This window comes from Morone saxatilis, unplaced genomic scaffold (genome assembly GCF_004916995.1).
Source record: "Morone saxatilis isolate NCDOM2014 unplaced genomic scaffold, NCSU_SB_2.0 Contig10, whole genome shotgun sequence".
Lineage (NCBI taxonomy): Eukaryota > Metazoa > Chordata > Actinopteri > Moronidae > Morone > Morone saxatilis.
The window spans coordinates 16,876,198-16,889,440 of NW_023339652.1; the positions used below are offsets into that span (position 1 = coordinate 16,876,198).

Sequence of the window (13,243 nt, forward strand, 5' to 3'; positions counted from 1 at the left end):
TGCATAGATAAAGACAGGAAACGTTTTATCTAACAGTAACCTATTTACCACACAGATCTGAGATTCTAACTCTTGGCCAGAAAGCAACATTCCTTCTAACATTTTTCATTTTCACAAAACGTCCAACTATATTCGACATATTTTTGTTTGGTAGGAAGTTAATTAAATGTTTCAGTCCACATGAATACAATGTTTTCTGGTTACAACTGTTATAGTTATAGTTTATACTACTTATTTTTCAGGTTTGACTCTTTATTTCAGGATACCCATTTTATTTTGTTGCATCTTTTATCCTATATAGGTATGGTTTCTCAATAACCAGCATGTTGTTATCTAAAGTCATCATACCTCAGAGAAAAGCAGACATTTGTGTGTGGGGTTTTTTACAATGCTAACAGAAGAAGTAAATATTTGAGGAACTGGGATTAAGGACTTGTTGATCAGACAACAGCGGCAGATAAATTTCAGTTAAAGAACTGAATAATCCAGATTTGTGTCGAATCATCAAAAATCAGAACAAGCTGAGTCAGTTAATGACATATGAAGAACGGGGCATAAACAGGCTGTCATCCTCTTTTCACCACTCTGTTGATGTCACAGGCCATTGTTTGCTCACAGCCAAGCTGTTTCCACATATGTATGGTTACATGTCTCTGTGGAACAGTAGCGATGACCTACATCAGTGTTCAGAAACCGGCTCAAGTCTATGAATAAAAGGGGTTTCTAATATTCCTCTCCTCCATAGATCTTCTTTTACCTTCTGTACAGTTAACAGACACACACACACACAGAGAGAGACATATTGGCTAGGATTACCTTCTCCTTGAGGGCATTCACATAAAGGTCACTGTTAGCAAAGTAGATTGAAGAGTTAGAGTGGAAAATCTTAATCCCCTCGTATTCAGCCGCCTGGGAACAAAAACACCAACCAGAGTTCAGACCCACAGACTCAGTGTGACAGTTTTTAGCCTGGGTTCACGTGCTAGTGTTTCCTCTGCTGACAGACTCACCTCTTCATAGTCGTCCACATCACAGTACAGCCCCGTGCCGGGAACGTGGCCCAGGACACCACTTTTGGGGCTGAAAGATGAGGAGAAAGGTCAGAAACACTAAGCACCTTTTATATTAAATTCTGTTTAACCATCCAAACCCACTCATACATATGTGTTTACCATTTACTCAGAGAAGATAGTGAATAATGATATGATGGTAACAAAACATTTGGACTTAAGACTCATTATTACTGACTCATTATCAGTACCTCTGTGTTCTGTAGATGACTGTCAGGATGGTGAATGCCAAGGCCACCAGAAGGCCGTAATCCAGGCCCAGCAGCACAGACGCTACGAAGGCTACCAGCCAGATGGCCTGAGAGAGCAGGAGGAAGAAACTGAAATATACCCACATGATGTATTGCAACAGGGCAACGCAAACAGCTGTACTCTATATCGCCCTTTATTGTTAGATTCCTTCTGAAACTTGCTATTCGAGAACTCAAACTACTGTAACTACTCTTTTTCCACACTGTTCAGACTCAGAGATAACAAAAAAGTTGCGTTGATGGTGAAAACCTGCGTAGGTTTACCTACTTTTTCTCCACGCAGAAAATTAATCAGGAATCAATAAAGAATCTGAGCGACAAGCAGAATTGATAATAGCATTGGTATCCATAAAATAGTATCAATTCCCATCCCTACTTGCGTCACAAGCTAACTCTGTTTCACACACACAAAAGAAATATTCAGATACGATACAAGGACAGAAAACTGAGATTTAAGGTCTAATCTATGAAACAGAAAAATAAAGCAGTTTATCCTGTTTATGCTGTACAGCAGAGGTCACACAACTGAACATTCTTTACCCAAAACAAAAAATAAACCTGTCTATCTCTCCACCATGCAGAGGTGGACCAGTTCAATAAACACACACACACACACTCACAGTTATCAACCTATCGTACGATATATACACTATGTAGTTATCGCCTGTCACGATATCGACTTATCGTTTAAGAATATCACCAACATGATGCCAGAATAAACAGCAGGGTTTTCCCGAACATTACTATATGTTAAGGAAGGAATGATTCTATAGCACCAGTTTTTTATTTTTTATTTATCAAGGATATTTTAATATTTACATTTTATATTCCAATGTCTGAATATTCTTGAGAATTAAAGGTCCAGTGTGTAACATTTAGGAGGATCTATTAGCACCAATGGAATATAATATTCATAAGTATGTTTTCATTAGCGTATAATCACCTAAATATAGAAATTGTTGTGTTTTTTTTACCTTAGAATTAGTCATTTAAAGTCATATAAAGGGAGTGGGTCGCCTTCCATGGAGACCGCCATGTTGCCATGTTTCTATACGGAACTGACAAACCAAACACTGGCTTGGGTTTCATGTTTTCACAGCCTCTCCTACAGACTTCACACACTGCTCTTTGAAAGGGTGTAAATGGTCAATGAATAAAAAGACAATATTGTTTTTCACAATTACATCTGAGACGATATATCATCCAACAAAAGTAGTTATCGTGACAGGCAGCGCTGCACCTACAAAGGAACTTGTGGGGGAAAAACACTTGTCCAAATGCCCTCTGCTTATATGAACAGGCACAGTCTCTAACATTATCAAGACACATTCAAGTCAGTGCTTTTTTGTGTTCTGATGTTCTGACTAAAGACACAGCATGTGTTGCTCATGGTAACAGACTATTTTAAAAGAAAAGCTGCCCATTAGTTTAAATCAGACCCATCCAAAAAGCACAGTGGACAAAAAAAAAACCTTGTCAGCTAATTTAGCATCTTCGGGTTTTTAATTTTAATGTGGAATTTGATATGACAGACTGACCAGTTCGATCCTGCTGGTCCTCCACAGAAGGGGAATGTCTCTGAACTGTTTGAACATTCCCAACAGGTTCACCATGATGATGGCAGCCAGCGCCGTCTGGGAAATAGAACGGAGGATAATACAACATGAGAACAAAGTGAAACAAATTAGAAAAGACTCCTGATCTCATTAGGTGTAACATGAAGCATTGAGTAGTTTTTATGACTTAAATTCTGTATCAGTGGAGCAGTCAGCCACTGTTTGTTCAACAGACTAAGAAGGAAATAAAAGCGTCTGCAGCTATGACTGTGACGCCGAGCTGCCAAACAGGAAGCTTCACCCACCTGAGGGAGAGGCTGGAAGACGAAACCGATGGCCACCACCACCAGCAGCACCACGAGAGACGACAGCAGCCCTGCGATCTGAACACACACACAAACCACGATAACTGTGTCAACATCATCTCTCTAATTATGGTTTTACAACACCAATTTAGTCCAGTGAGATAGTGTAATCACTCCTGTAGTGTGTGTTACCTGCGTTTTCCCACCAGTGCTCTCCTGAACCAGGCTCCTTGACATGGAGCAGGTGATGGCGAAGGTTTGGAAGAAAGAGCTGAAGAAGTTACACAGGCCGAGGGCAATCAGCTCCTAAAACACACACGTTTGATCTCAGATGTTGACGGAGTAAACTACAATGAACTCCAGACAGGATCACTGACGACATGAAGCACAGATAGTTCAATTATGCTTGGCAAGTTACAGTGGCTTCTCATTTCCTGACGGTTGAGTGTGACAGGAGTGATTTACCATACCAAATCACATATTGTTACAAGCAGCATATTCATTGAAACAACGTCTTATTGGGCTATTTAATGTTTTTATATAGCCTAGCCCCTGCTTTTGAGTCCATGTGACTTGTGTTCACATGCTCCTGTATCCTTGTAATTTGGCAGTGTGAACTAAAACAAACCAAACACGGTGCTTTGTTTCCACTGTGGCTCAAACCAAACAACTCAGTACGTTTACGTGCACTGTGGTAACTTGGTTACTGTAAATCCATGTATGCATGCAGCAGGGCAGTGATCAGATTTCCCCTCTACATTCAACCTTATTTCAGAAACACCTACTTATTTTGACTTTTGCAGCGATGAAAGACACTGCATTCTGACTTTTTTGTGTGTTTTGTAGCAGACAGACAGAGCACAGCCTTTCCCTACAGAATGCGTTTCAATTTTACAGATAGTTCATTGTTCAGCAGTGGAAACTGTCTTATATATCCCATTCCTGGACAATCCCTACCTCAATTACAGAAAAGAAACCAGGTTTTTCTTGTAACCAGGTTACTTAGGTGCATGTTATTGTTAGGTTAGTGTGCTGGGCCCTTGATAAGAGTTTATTGTGCCAGGATCTTTGGCTCGGCAGCTCCTCAGATGTCCAGACTCACCTGGTTGCCGTCCACGCTGTAGCTGTACTTCAGGGCAAAGGTCTTGGCAAGTGAGATGCCCATTGAGAATCCTACGATTGCTACAGCGAAGGAGTCCGTGACCAATCTGGGTAACAGAGAGAAATCTGGGACGGCAGGAGGGAGAAGCCTGAGAACACATAAGATAACACTTGTAGTGCACCCAGAACAAGCCTAAAAACACAAATTTAATACAGGCAAGCTATAAAACCAATGTTCTGTAGTACATTCAGATTTCCCAGCTGTAAAATCCTGTGACTGGAACTCCAGTCGCAAATTCCCTTGACATAATGAGAACATAACAACCTACCCTGTTGGTATCTCCCCAACCACGTCCACTTTGTAATCGCCCGATAAGGACATGCCATAAGAGACGCCAGTTGACACAATGACCACGATAATCTCTCCAGGAATGGGAACGGGCAGTTTCTTCTTAAAGCGCTCATTGAGGTCTTTGGTCACGTACAGGAAGACAAGGCACGCGAGGCCCAGGATGAGAGTGGTGACGTTGGTGCTGGTGATGTCAGTGAGTACTGCTTTGAGGCTCTGGGGAAAGAGAAACAGGACATAGTGACCTTGTATGAAAGTTTAAATGATTCTGTCTTTTGCAATTACCAAAAACCACACCTAGAAAAAAAAAAAAAGGAGTACTAGTAATACGCATACGGTTTCCTCTTGCACTCTTCCCACCTACAAACCCTCCAGAAGACATTAAAACTCACATAAATAGCAGAGAGGGGCCCACTGAAGCGCGCTGTTTTCACTCCCAGCAGGTACTTTAGTTGAGAGACAACAACGTGCACGGCTGCTGCTGTAGTGAAGCCTCGCACCAGGGGCTCAGTGAGGTAGATCGCCACAAAACCAAACCTGAGAATGCCTAAGACAAGCTGAAAGAAAGGGAAGGCAAGAAATAAGAAAGAGATAAGGGGATAAGAACAAGCTACACAGTTCTGTTTCAAACAAAAACATTGTTTGGGTAAACTGATTTTTGAGCGTGAGAGGTTTTCAGCAAGCCGTATCACTGTACAGGCACTCAGTGGGTGGGGAAGGCAGATAGACCTAATCAACAGCAGCTTTCAGTTGCTGGCTGAGTGTGGTGGTTGTTTTTCAGAGGCTGACCTGGATGATTCCCACCAGAGTCGTGAGCACAACGGCCACCTGCACCCTCCTGGCGTCACGAGCCGCCACGTCCAGGACGGCAGACGCGTTGGATCCGTTGGCAGGCAGGACGTAAAACATGTCGTCTGGGGCCTCCCTCACTGCAACACCCCCGATCATCAGACTTATCACCGCAAAGGTGCCTGCGGATCACACACACACACACACAGACACAGCCTGCTGTTACACTTTATTATGGCTGAATCATGGAAGTGCTTCATCCATCCAAGCTTGGTTCTGTACAGTATTATGATGCCCACTTTAACTGTGGAATCATTCATCTAAACTGTGTGCGTGGGTTGTGACTACACCCCATCATGTGCAGTCCACTGAGTGAAAAAGCCATCTTTCCCAGCTCTTGGACAGCAGCCCAATTACTCCCCCTCTCTCTCTGCCTAAAGTTAAGGGATCATCATTTCCACAGCAACCTATTGGAATCAGACAGTTAATTGAGCTGACCCCCTGTGTGTGTGGGAAAGAGACGGTTGGCAGTTTGAGCTCATCATACTGTTCTTGCCACCGACTGTGGAAAGCAACCTGGCTGTGTGTGCCTTATAGACCACCATTCATTTAGACTAGGATGAACACTAACAAACAGAAGAGTAACATGCCTTCAAATATTTTGCTAAAAGGACTGATGAAGCCATGCTGACACTGGCAACAGTTTTTATTACCACTAGTAACATACAGCCTCTTGAGATAGTAAGCTAAAATATATAGTAAGAAATTGTAGCAAGCAGAGTCAAATCTCTGTTTCATTGGCAGATTTACTGTGACTGCTGTATAATATGTATAAATATACCACCTATATTCTTACCCAAACTGTAACCTTATAGTGTAAGCACAGCTAGATTGTGTGGATTTAGGCCTATAGGATAATATAAATGTGCATCCAGCTTAGCTGTGCCTTGGAACATTGTGACAAATGTCTAATCTTAATGAGTCCCCCAGACACACAGTCTCTTATCAGTATTTGCCTTCACTGCAGGAAAGTGCAGAGCAACACCAAACCAAACACAACAGTCCCCCATCAAACGTCATATCTGAATCATTTCACCTTAGCCCCACTTATGTCCAGGCTTAGTGCTGTACAGTTTCATGATGTCCAGTGGAACTGTGGGGTCATGCACGTAAAGGGTGTGTGAAAAGGAAAATCTTGTCCAGCACTTGAACAGCAGCCCAGTTATTCCCTCTCATTCTCTGCCAGAAGTTCAGGGATCATCATTTCCACAGCAACCAGTTATCAGGCTGAAGTTTAAGGCCATTTTACAAGGAAGCCAACTTCTGTTCACTTCTGCTCAAATCTTTGATTCAAAAGGTTGAGAGGGTTTTGTTTATTGCGCCCATTTGTCAGATGGACTTAAAGGTTAGAACTGACATTTGAGACAACATGGTGCCCTTTCTAGGAAAGAAAGTACCTGGATGGGTGGGTGAGTTGCCAGGGGTGGGGTCACTGAAATTTCACAATCCTGCTGCTCATGTCAGTCAAGGACACAGTTCTCACATCTGAGTGAAAACGTTTCCTCCACGTGACATCTGAAAGACAACGTAATCTTTCACCTCTGGATCAGTCTGCAACTTGAAAATATTCAGACAGTTCATTGAGTCTCTCTACCCAGAGCAGTGCTGTACCCCCTGTGTGTGTGGGCCAGAGACGCTTGCCAATTTTAGCTTAACATAGTGTCCTTGGCACTGACTGTAAAGAGCAGCCTGGCTGTGTGAAAAGGCCACTGACTGACAGTGACAGCATATCCACCATTCAGTTAGTAGTAGTAAACTCTCCAGAGGAAACAGAGAATTTATTAGGAGGCCAGCTGCTTTACTCCAAACTATTTCACTGTATGAACCTGCTCTGTGTGTGGGACTTCTTTGGATGTGTAGAATAACACAGAACATTAATTAGCATTAGATTATGATCAATCCTGTTGGCATGTTGGGGGATTTAAATATTAAGTGAAAACGATGTTGTGCCTCTTGCGTAAATGCGGACAGCAGACACTTCACACTAGTTCACCCATCCGCTATTAATCAGAATGTTTATTTTTATGACCTAGCCCGCCTGATCCACGGATTTAAAGCAGTGCCCGCCGTTTTAACTGCGACGCACAACTATCTCTACAGCGCAATACAAGAACAATACTGCTTCTTTCTTTCCATGTCATCTACACAGATCATTGGCTGGTGAGAATGCTGACATTTTTCCCGGGAGCTTTATCTGCACTCTGCAGGGAACATTAAAAAGTCGAAGTCAGTGTTTTCAATCAACTCATGAGGCTAACCTTAGCTTAAAACGCTAACTAGCAACAACATCAAAGCAGTCTGAAAACAAGGACCCATTGTTCCTAAACATTTTTCAGAAGGAGGATTACTAAGGATTTCGAGTGCTAAGTCTGCCACTGTCATTGTAAACTGCATGTATGTGCAGCACGAGAACGGAAACCTTGATAGACATAGCAACAGTTACTAAGGTGGGCAGGGCCTAGCGAACACTCAAAATGCATTAACAAAACCTTTTTCCATATTTGACACACATTTGGCATTTAATACACATCATGAATACACAATTAATACACATTTAATCTACAAAAGGCAGCCTTAAATCATTGTCAGGTGTGTTTTTGCTGCCATGTTCTTTCTATTAAGTCTCCATATCGGCACCAGCCGCAGCTTGTAGTAGGAGATTAATGACCCAAAAGTCTACAAGAAGCTTTCAGTTCATTTCTCACCGATGGATATGTGTCTGGATGTGCCAAAGAAGGTGTAGAGCAGAACGGGGTAGAATGAGGAGTACAGGCCATAAACTGGAGGCACAGCAGCCAGCATAGCATAGGCCAGACCTGTGGAGCAGAGGAGAGGGAGAGATGTAAATAAACTGAACAGTCCCAGAAGCCCAGTGATTGCATCACAACCTCAGGGCTGCAGAGATACCAAAACAGAAACAGTGTGAAGCTGAACTCAGCCCCTCAGGAGTCTGCAGCTGGCCCCTTACACTATTTAACCCATATGTCACTCCAGATGACTGATTGGCCAAACTACTGTACAAAGTCTTGGAATATATAACATTGCTCAGTCTGTAAAGGTAATGATTTTTAGACCTTGAAACATATAGATGGGTACAAAGTGTCTTTGTAAAGTCTTTTTCTACCACACAACAGCTGTACTGCAGTCACCAAAACTCTACTGGAGAACAGCTCCATTCTTTCACAGGAAACTCCCTCATTTGAATAAATGCTGCTGTCAAATGGGGTTGTGTTTACCGTGTTCATTAGAAGAGTCTATATAAATGCCCCCCTTTTAAGATATTCATGACCTTGGAAGTGGCAATGTTCTGAAAGCTCCAAGTTCATGAGTTGTCACGAGTTTGCTGATGTTTTCAGAAATGGTGGAGCCAATGGAAGTTCATTTTGGTGACTAAGTTAATAAGTAAGGTAAGTTAATATATTGTAGTTTTCCTTGTAATTAGATAGATTCTTTCTTGTCCTTTCAAGAAAATGTGTTGCCACAGTCTGTACATACCCTCACATAAATACATAGATACACAACATAACCACAAGAAAGACATCTGATGCATACACGACTTCTCATGTCATGACAACAAGCTCACGAGTTCCATTTGAAGGCAGCATGAGTGCAAGTCTGAAAGGGACTTCAGTGCAGCTGGGACTACAAGGGACTGACCTTGAGGGAGCTGCACAACTCCTGTGCTGAGACCTGAGACCACATCGGAAAACAGGTACTGCTTGACTGGATAGGATGGCAGCCATGTTAGAATAGGCAGGAAGCTAAAAACTGCCGCCTTGGCTTTCTCTGAAGAACACCTGTGAAAGGAGACAAGTGGAATTATCAGTTTGTGATTAAAAACAAAAACAATTCAGACTTTTTGTGCCCCATCAAAAAAAGGAATCTTTTCAATTACAGAAAGTCTTTCCCGGAATCTATGTTGTTTTTCAGCAATGGTTCCCGGCCCCCCAAAAGGCCATACTTGGTATGTGTAAATATAAAAGTATGTGTTTTGTTTTCTACATTGGAATTGTTTGACTAATATGAACACAGCCACATCTGTATCTGTAACAATTAACAGAAAATGGTTTGTAATATCTCTATTCAAATACAATCTGAATCAGTAAGATTTGTGTAACTTAAATGTAAAACGTACATACCGCTGCAGGGGTACAGAGTTAGTCTACTACAGATATCATCTACCTTTTTCTCTGTTTGTGCACTGGGATGGGGGAGAAGTGACTGCTTTAAAAAAAAAGTTACCCACTGTCTCACAAAAATGAGAAGACACACCCTCCAATAAACCTCATCTAACCATGTGTCATTTAATATGCAAACACTGAGCCACAAGAAGTTTTAGCAGTGTTTCACTGTCCAAACAACCATAAAAGCCAGAGGAGAGGTGATCACAGACACTCCATATGTACACATGTACACACACACACACACACACACACACAGAACCAGCCGGAGGCAGGAAGAGAAGCATTTTGCACAAGTTGGGAATTTTGTAAAAAGTTTGTGATCGTGCTGAAATATAAAAAAAATCAGTCAAATCAATCAACTGAAAATTCATCATGCATGCATAAACTATTGTGACAATTGATTCATCGTTTAGGTTAATTATCATCTCAACGTTTCTGTTTTATATCATTGTTTATTAAACACAGTAAATTAGACATTTAGTGACATTAAACGATTAATCAGCTCAACAAAAAAATAGAAACAAAACTCAGCAAATTGAGTGAATGTAATCATAAGTTGGAGCCCTACAAATAACCAGCATTCACATTGATCATACTGCATGAGCATGTTCACAAGTTATTATAATTATTATATATATATATATATATATATATATATATATATATATAGAGGTTAAACTGCTGCACCCATTCTATGTATGCTTTATGGCTGCATATTTTCATTATCAATTATCAATGTCATTTTTTGATAAATTGATTAATCAATTGTCAGAAAATAGTGAAAAACCTTCACATTTGCAAATGTTTGGCATTTCTGCTTAATATAGGACTGAAATTATTGAGCCATTATTGTAAAAATGTAATTTATTTGTTGAGCAACAAACTTTGTTTATCTAAATAACTTTCTTTGCTCTTTTATTATTTTTTTTTACTATTTATTGCATTTTATGAGTTACATATAAAAAGATTTATACCTAATTGAGCCCTGTAGGTATATTTCACCTTGTGTGGAGTCAATGATTTGCTCAGAACTTAAGCAGCACAAATCCAGAGGTAAATTCCTGGAGTCGGTCTAAGCTTACCGGAACTGTTGTGTCAGCCTCTGTCGGAGGGTTGTGGAGTTTTCTTTGCGCTTGAGGAGCTGCGACCGGACCAAGGCTTCATCATAGACCGGGCGCTCTATCCTGTACATCAGCTGGGAGTCCTCCCGAGCTGCAGCTTCTTCTTGCTCCATAACAGAGGCAGGGGGGCTGATCTTACTGAGTCAGAGTGTATGTCTCTCCGTCATTGTTGTGGCCGGTATATCTTCATTCCTTGAACTGCTCCAACTGTCTGCACCTCCTCTTTCTGCTCAAATGACCAGAGGAGACAAGATAGATCATTCCAACAGTATCAGGTGTGCCTTTTGGTTCGCTGCCTTTAAATGACGACAAGAGCGGGAGTGATGATAACCAACCAGACCGTTGTGTTTGACTACCAGCACCTTTTATCAGATTTCAAGCAAATATTTGGTCTTTGGCCAGTTTACACAACTATTGTATTATATATGATCCATTGTTGGAATAAAGTTTGCTGTAAAAAATCCTACAGTGTGGCGTAGCTAGGTTCCTCTGTGTGTGTCAGAGCATTACGGGTTCTACAGCAGAGGACCTTTTGGTGGTAGAGAACATTTCTCTCAGCCTCTCACTCCTGTTTCAGTATCCACGAAACCAATAACATGTATGCAAATATATGCAAATGTGTTATGTTTTGCACTGTATATGAAAAGGAGTACAGGACTCCCCTGCTCACTTAAAGTCAGACAACAACAAAGGTGGTAGAAAACGTCTGTGTATCACTTCAGAGTGAATTTACAGTAACCGTATGTCCTGTGATTGAAAAGGCTTTTATTCTATATGAAAGCTGAGGATAGGCACACATTTACATACATCTTTGGAGCCAAATATAAACAGGTGACGCTAACAACTTTTACACGGCCATGTTTTCCATTAAGGCACACCAGTGTGTCAGATTGTATGTAATATGAGTTTTGTGTGACATGTAATCGTGTGACTTCCATATTAAAAAAAGCATCTTTATAATGCGGACTGACCTGACTGATAGTGCTGTAAATGATGTTAAAGCAGACATTTCCATCATGTTATCTGTTCCAATATTGTGACACGGACAGGACACAGTGCTGTGTGTTATCTGTGTAATATCCTCATTAAATGAAGCAGCTCCACTGTTTGACTCATCACTTCAACCAACTCTCTGACGCACAGACAGCCTCGGGCTTCTTCCCGTTTCTCTCCTTTACGTTAGCTAGCTCACACGGTGTTAATAAAGGACAAACAGAGACTTTTAAAATGTGTGGGGAAGTTATTTGCAAATTAACAGAAATATTCGGGTTTCAAGTATTAACCAGTGTCCAACTATACTACCCTCGCTGTGACAAGAGAGGGGTCTCTCTTCTGGCTCTCCTCAGTTAAGCTAACATGAAGATGCTAGTAAAGACAGGGCTCTTACCGCCGTACTCCTCCAGCTCCCGGGATGCTGCCGGCTCAAGGACAATGTGGATTTATAAACGGACCTCCTCAGTTAAAGTTTAACAAGGTCAGCGATGTCCTTCGAGGACAGCGGACAGCAATAGCCGCTTATGATACAGCAGAGATAGGACTCGTTGAGAGGATGTATTACCCTGTAGTGAAATTCATTTTCACCTTCCGGGCTGCAAAGATGGGTGTTGATCCTCACGCATGCGCTCTCCTCTTGCACGCTTGTAGTCTTTAACGCTGCGAATATTTGAGCCATGGTTTTTATTGACAGGTTTTCAATGATTTGTTCCCACATGAATTTCAGTTTAATGTATTTTTATTTATTTATTATTTAATTATGAATCTGGCAGTGATGGGTAGAGTCATGAAAATCTACTTAAGCAAAAGCATAATTATCCTACTACCATAAAAAGGACGTAAGGAAGTAAAAGTGGGTGTTGAGAAATTTGTGGAATTACGAGAATGAAGTCATAATATTACGATAATAATGTCGTAATTTTACGAGAATAATGTAATCGTTTTAATGAGAAAAAAGCTCGTACCGCACAGTCAACAGTTAAACTAACGTATTGATCATTTTGCCAGCTGGCATTTTAACGTCGAGTCACTGTTGAATCAACGTCAGGTGCCAGTGTTGGATAACCGTTGAATTTTGTTCAGATTTTGCAAATCTAATCAACGTTGAAATGTCAACGTCACTATAAAGTCCTGCTTTTCAACATAGTTTGACACACTATATATTTTTGTTACACTGTTTTCTCTAAAGTATTGTGTTCAACAGTAGCTCCAGTAACACCAAACACCTTGAGATGGATACATTAACACTAAGTATGTGGACAGCACAGTCAGCTAGGAAGAAGCCAATTGGTCAAAGCAAGACCAGGAAGAAGATTAATAAAGACATGTCACTGACGTAAACATGAAACATTCGACATGGCTGCAAGTGTGCCAACATTTCAGTCTTTTTTCAACATTAATTCAGTCAAAGTCAGCTTTATTGTCAATTTCTTCACATGTACCAGACATACAAAGGAATCGAGA

General features: G+C 41.1%; 1 protein-coding gene across 1 annotated transcript in view; it reads right to left on the minus strand.

The window, feature by feature from the left end:
* The window catches only part of slc26a5 (solute carrier family 26 member 5), a 15,878-nt gene extending 3,528 nt beyond the window's left edge, over nucleotides 1-12,350 (minus strand). Inside the window, exons 1-14 of the mRNA XM_035674269.1 lie at nucleotides 12,174-12,350; nucleotides 10,748-11,012; nucleotides 9,139-9,278; nucleotides 8,187-8,297; nucleotides 5,422-5,603; nucleotides 5,025-5,189; nucleotides 4,613-4,848; nucleotides 4,285-4,432; nucleotides 3,375-3,488; nucleotides 3,183-3,260; nucleotides 2,860-2,955; nucleotides 1,262-1,368; nucleotides 1,011-1,080; nucleotides 817-909 (exon numbers count right to left, since the gene is read on the minus strand). Of these exons, the coding sequence (XP_035530162.1) occupies nucleotides 817-909; nucleotides 1,011-1,080; nucleotides 1,262-1,368; nucleotides 2,860-2,955; nucleotides 3,183-3,260; nucleotides 3,375-3,488; nucleotides 4,285-4,432; nucleotides 4,613-4,848; nucleotides 5,025-5,189; nucleotides 5,422-5,603; nucleotides 8,187-8,297; nucleotides 9,139-9,278; nucleotides 10,748-10,899 (1,692 nt within the window). The 5' untranslated portion in view covers nucleotides 10,900-11,012; nucleotides 12,174-12,350. The remainder of the gene's footprint in view (nucleotides 1-816; nucleotides 910-1,010; nucleotides 1,081-1,261; nucleotides 1,369-2,859; nucleotides 2,956-3,182; nucleotides 3,261-3,374; nucleotides 3,489-4,284; nucleotides 4,433-4,612; nucleotides 4,849-5,024; nucleotides 5,190-5,421; nucleotides 5,604-8,186; nucleotides 8,298-9,138; nucleotides 9,279-10,747; nucleotides 11,013-12,173) is intronic.
* Between the last annotated feature and the right edge of the window lie 893 nt (nucleotides 12,351-13,243).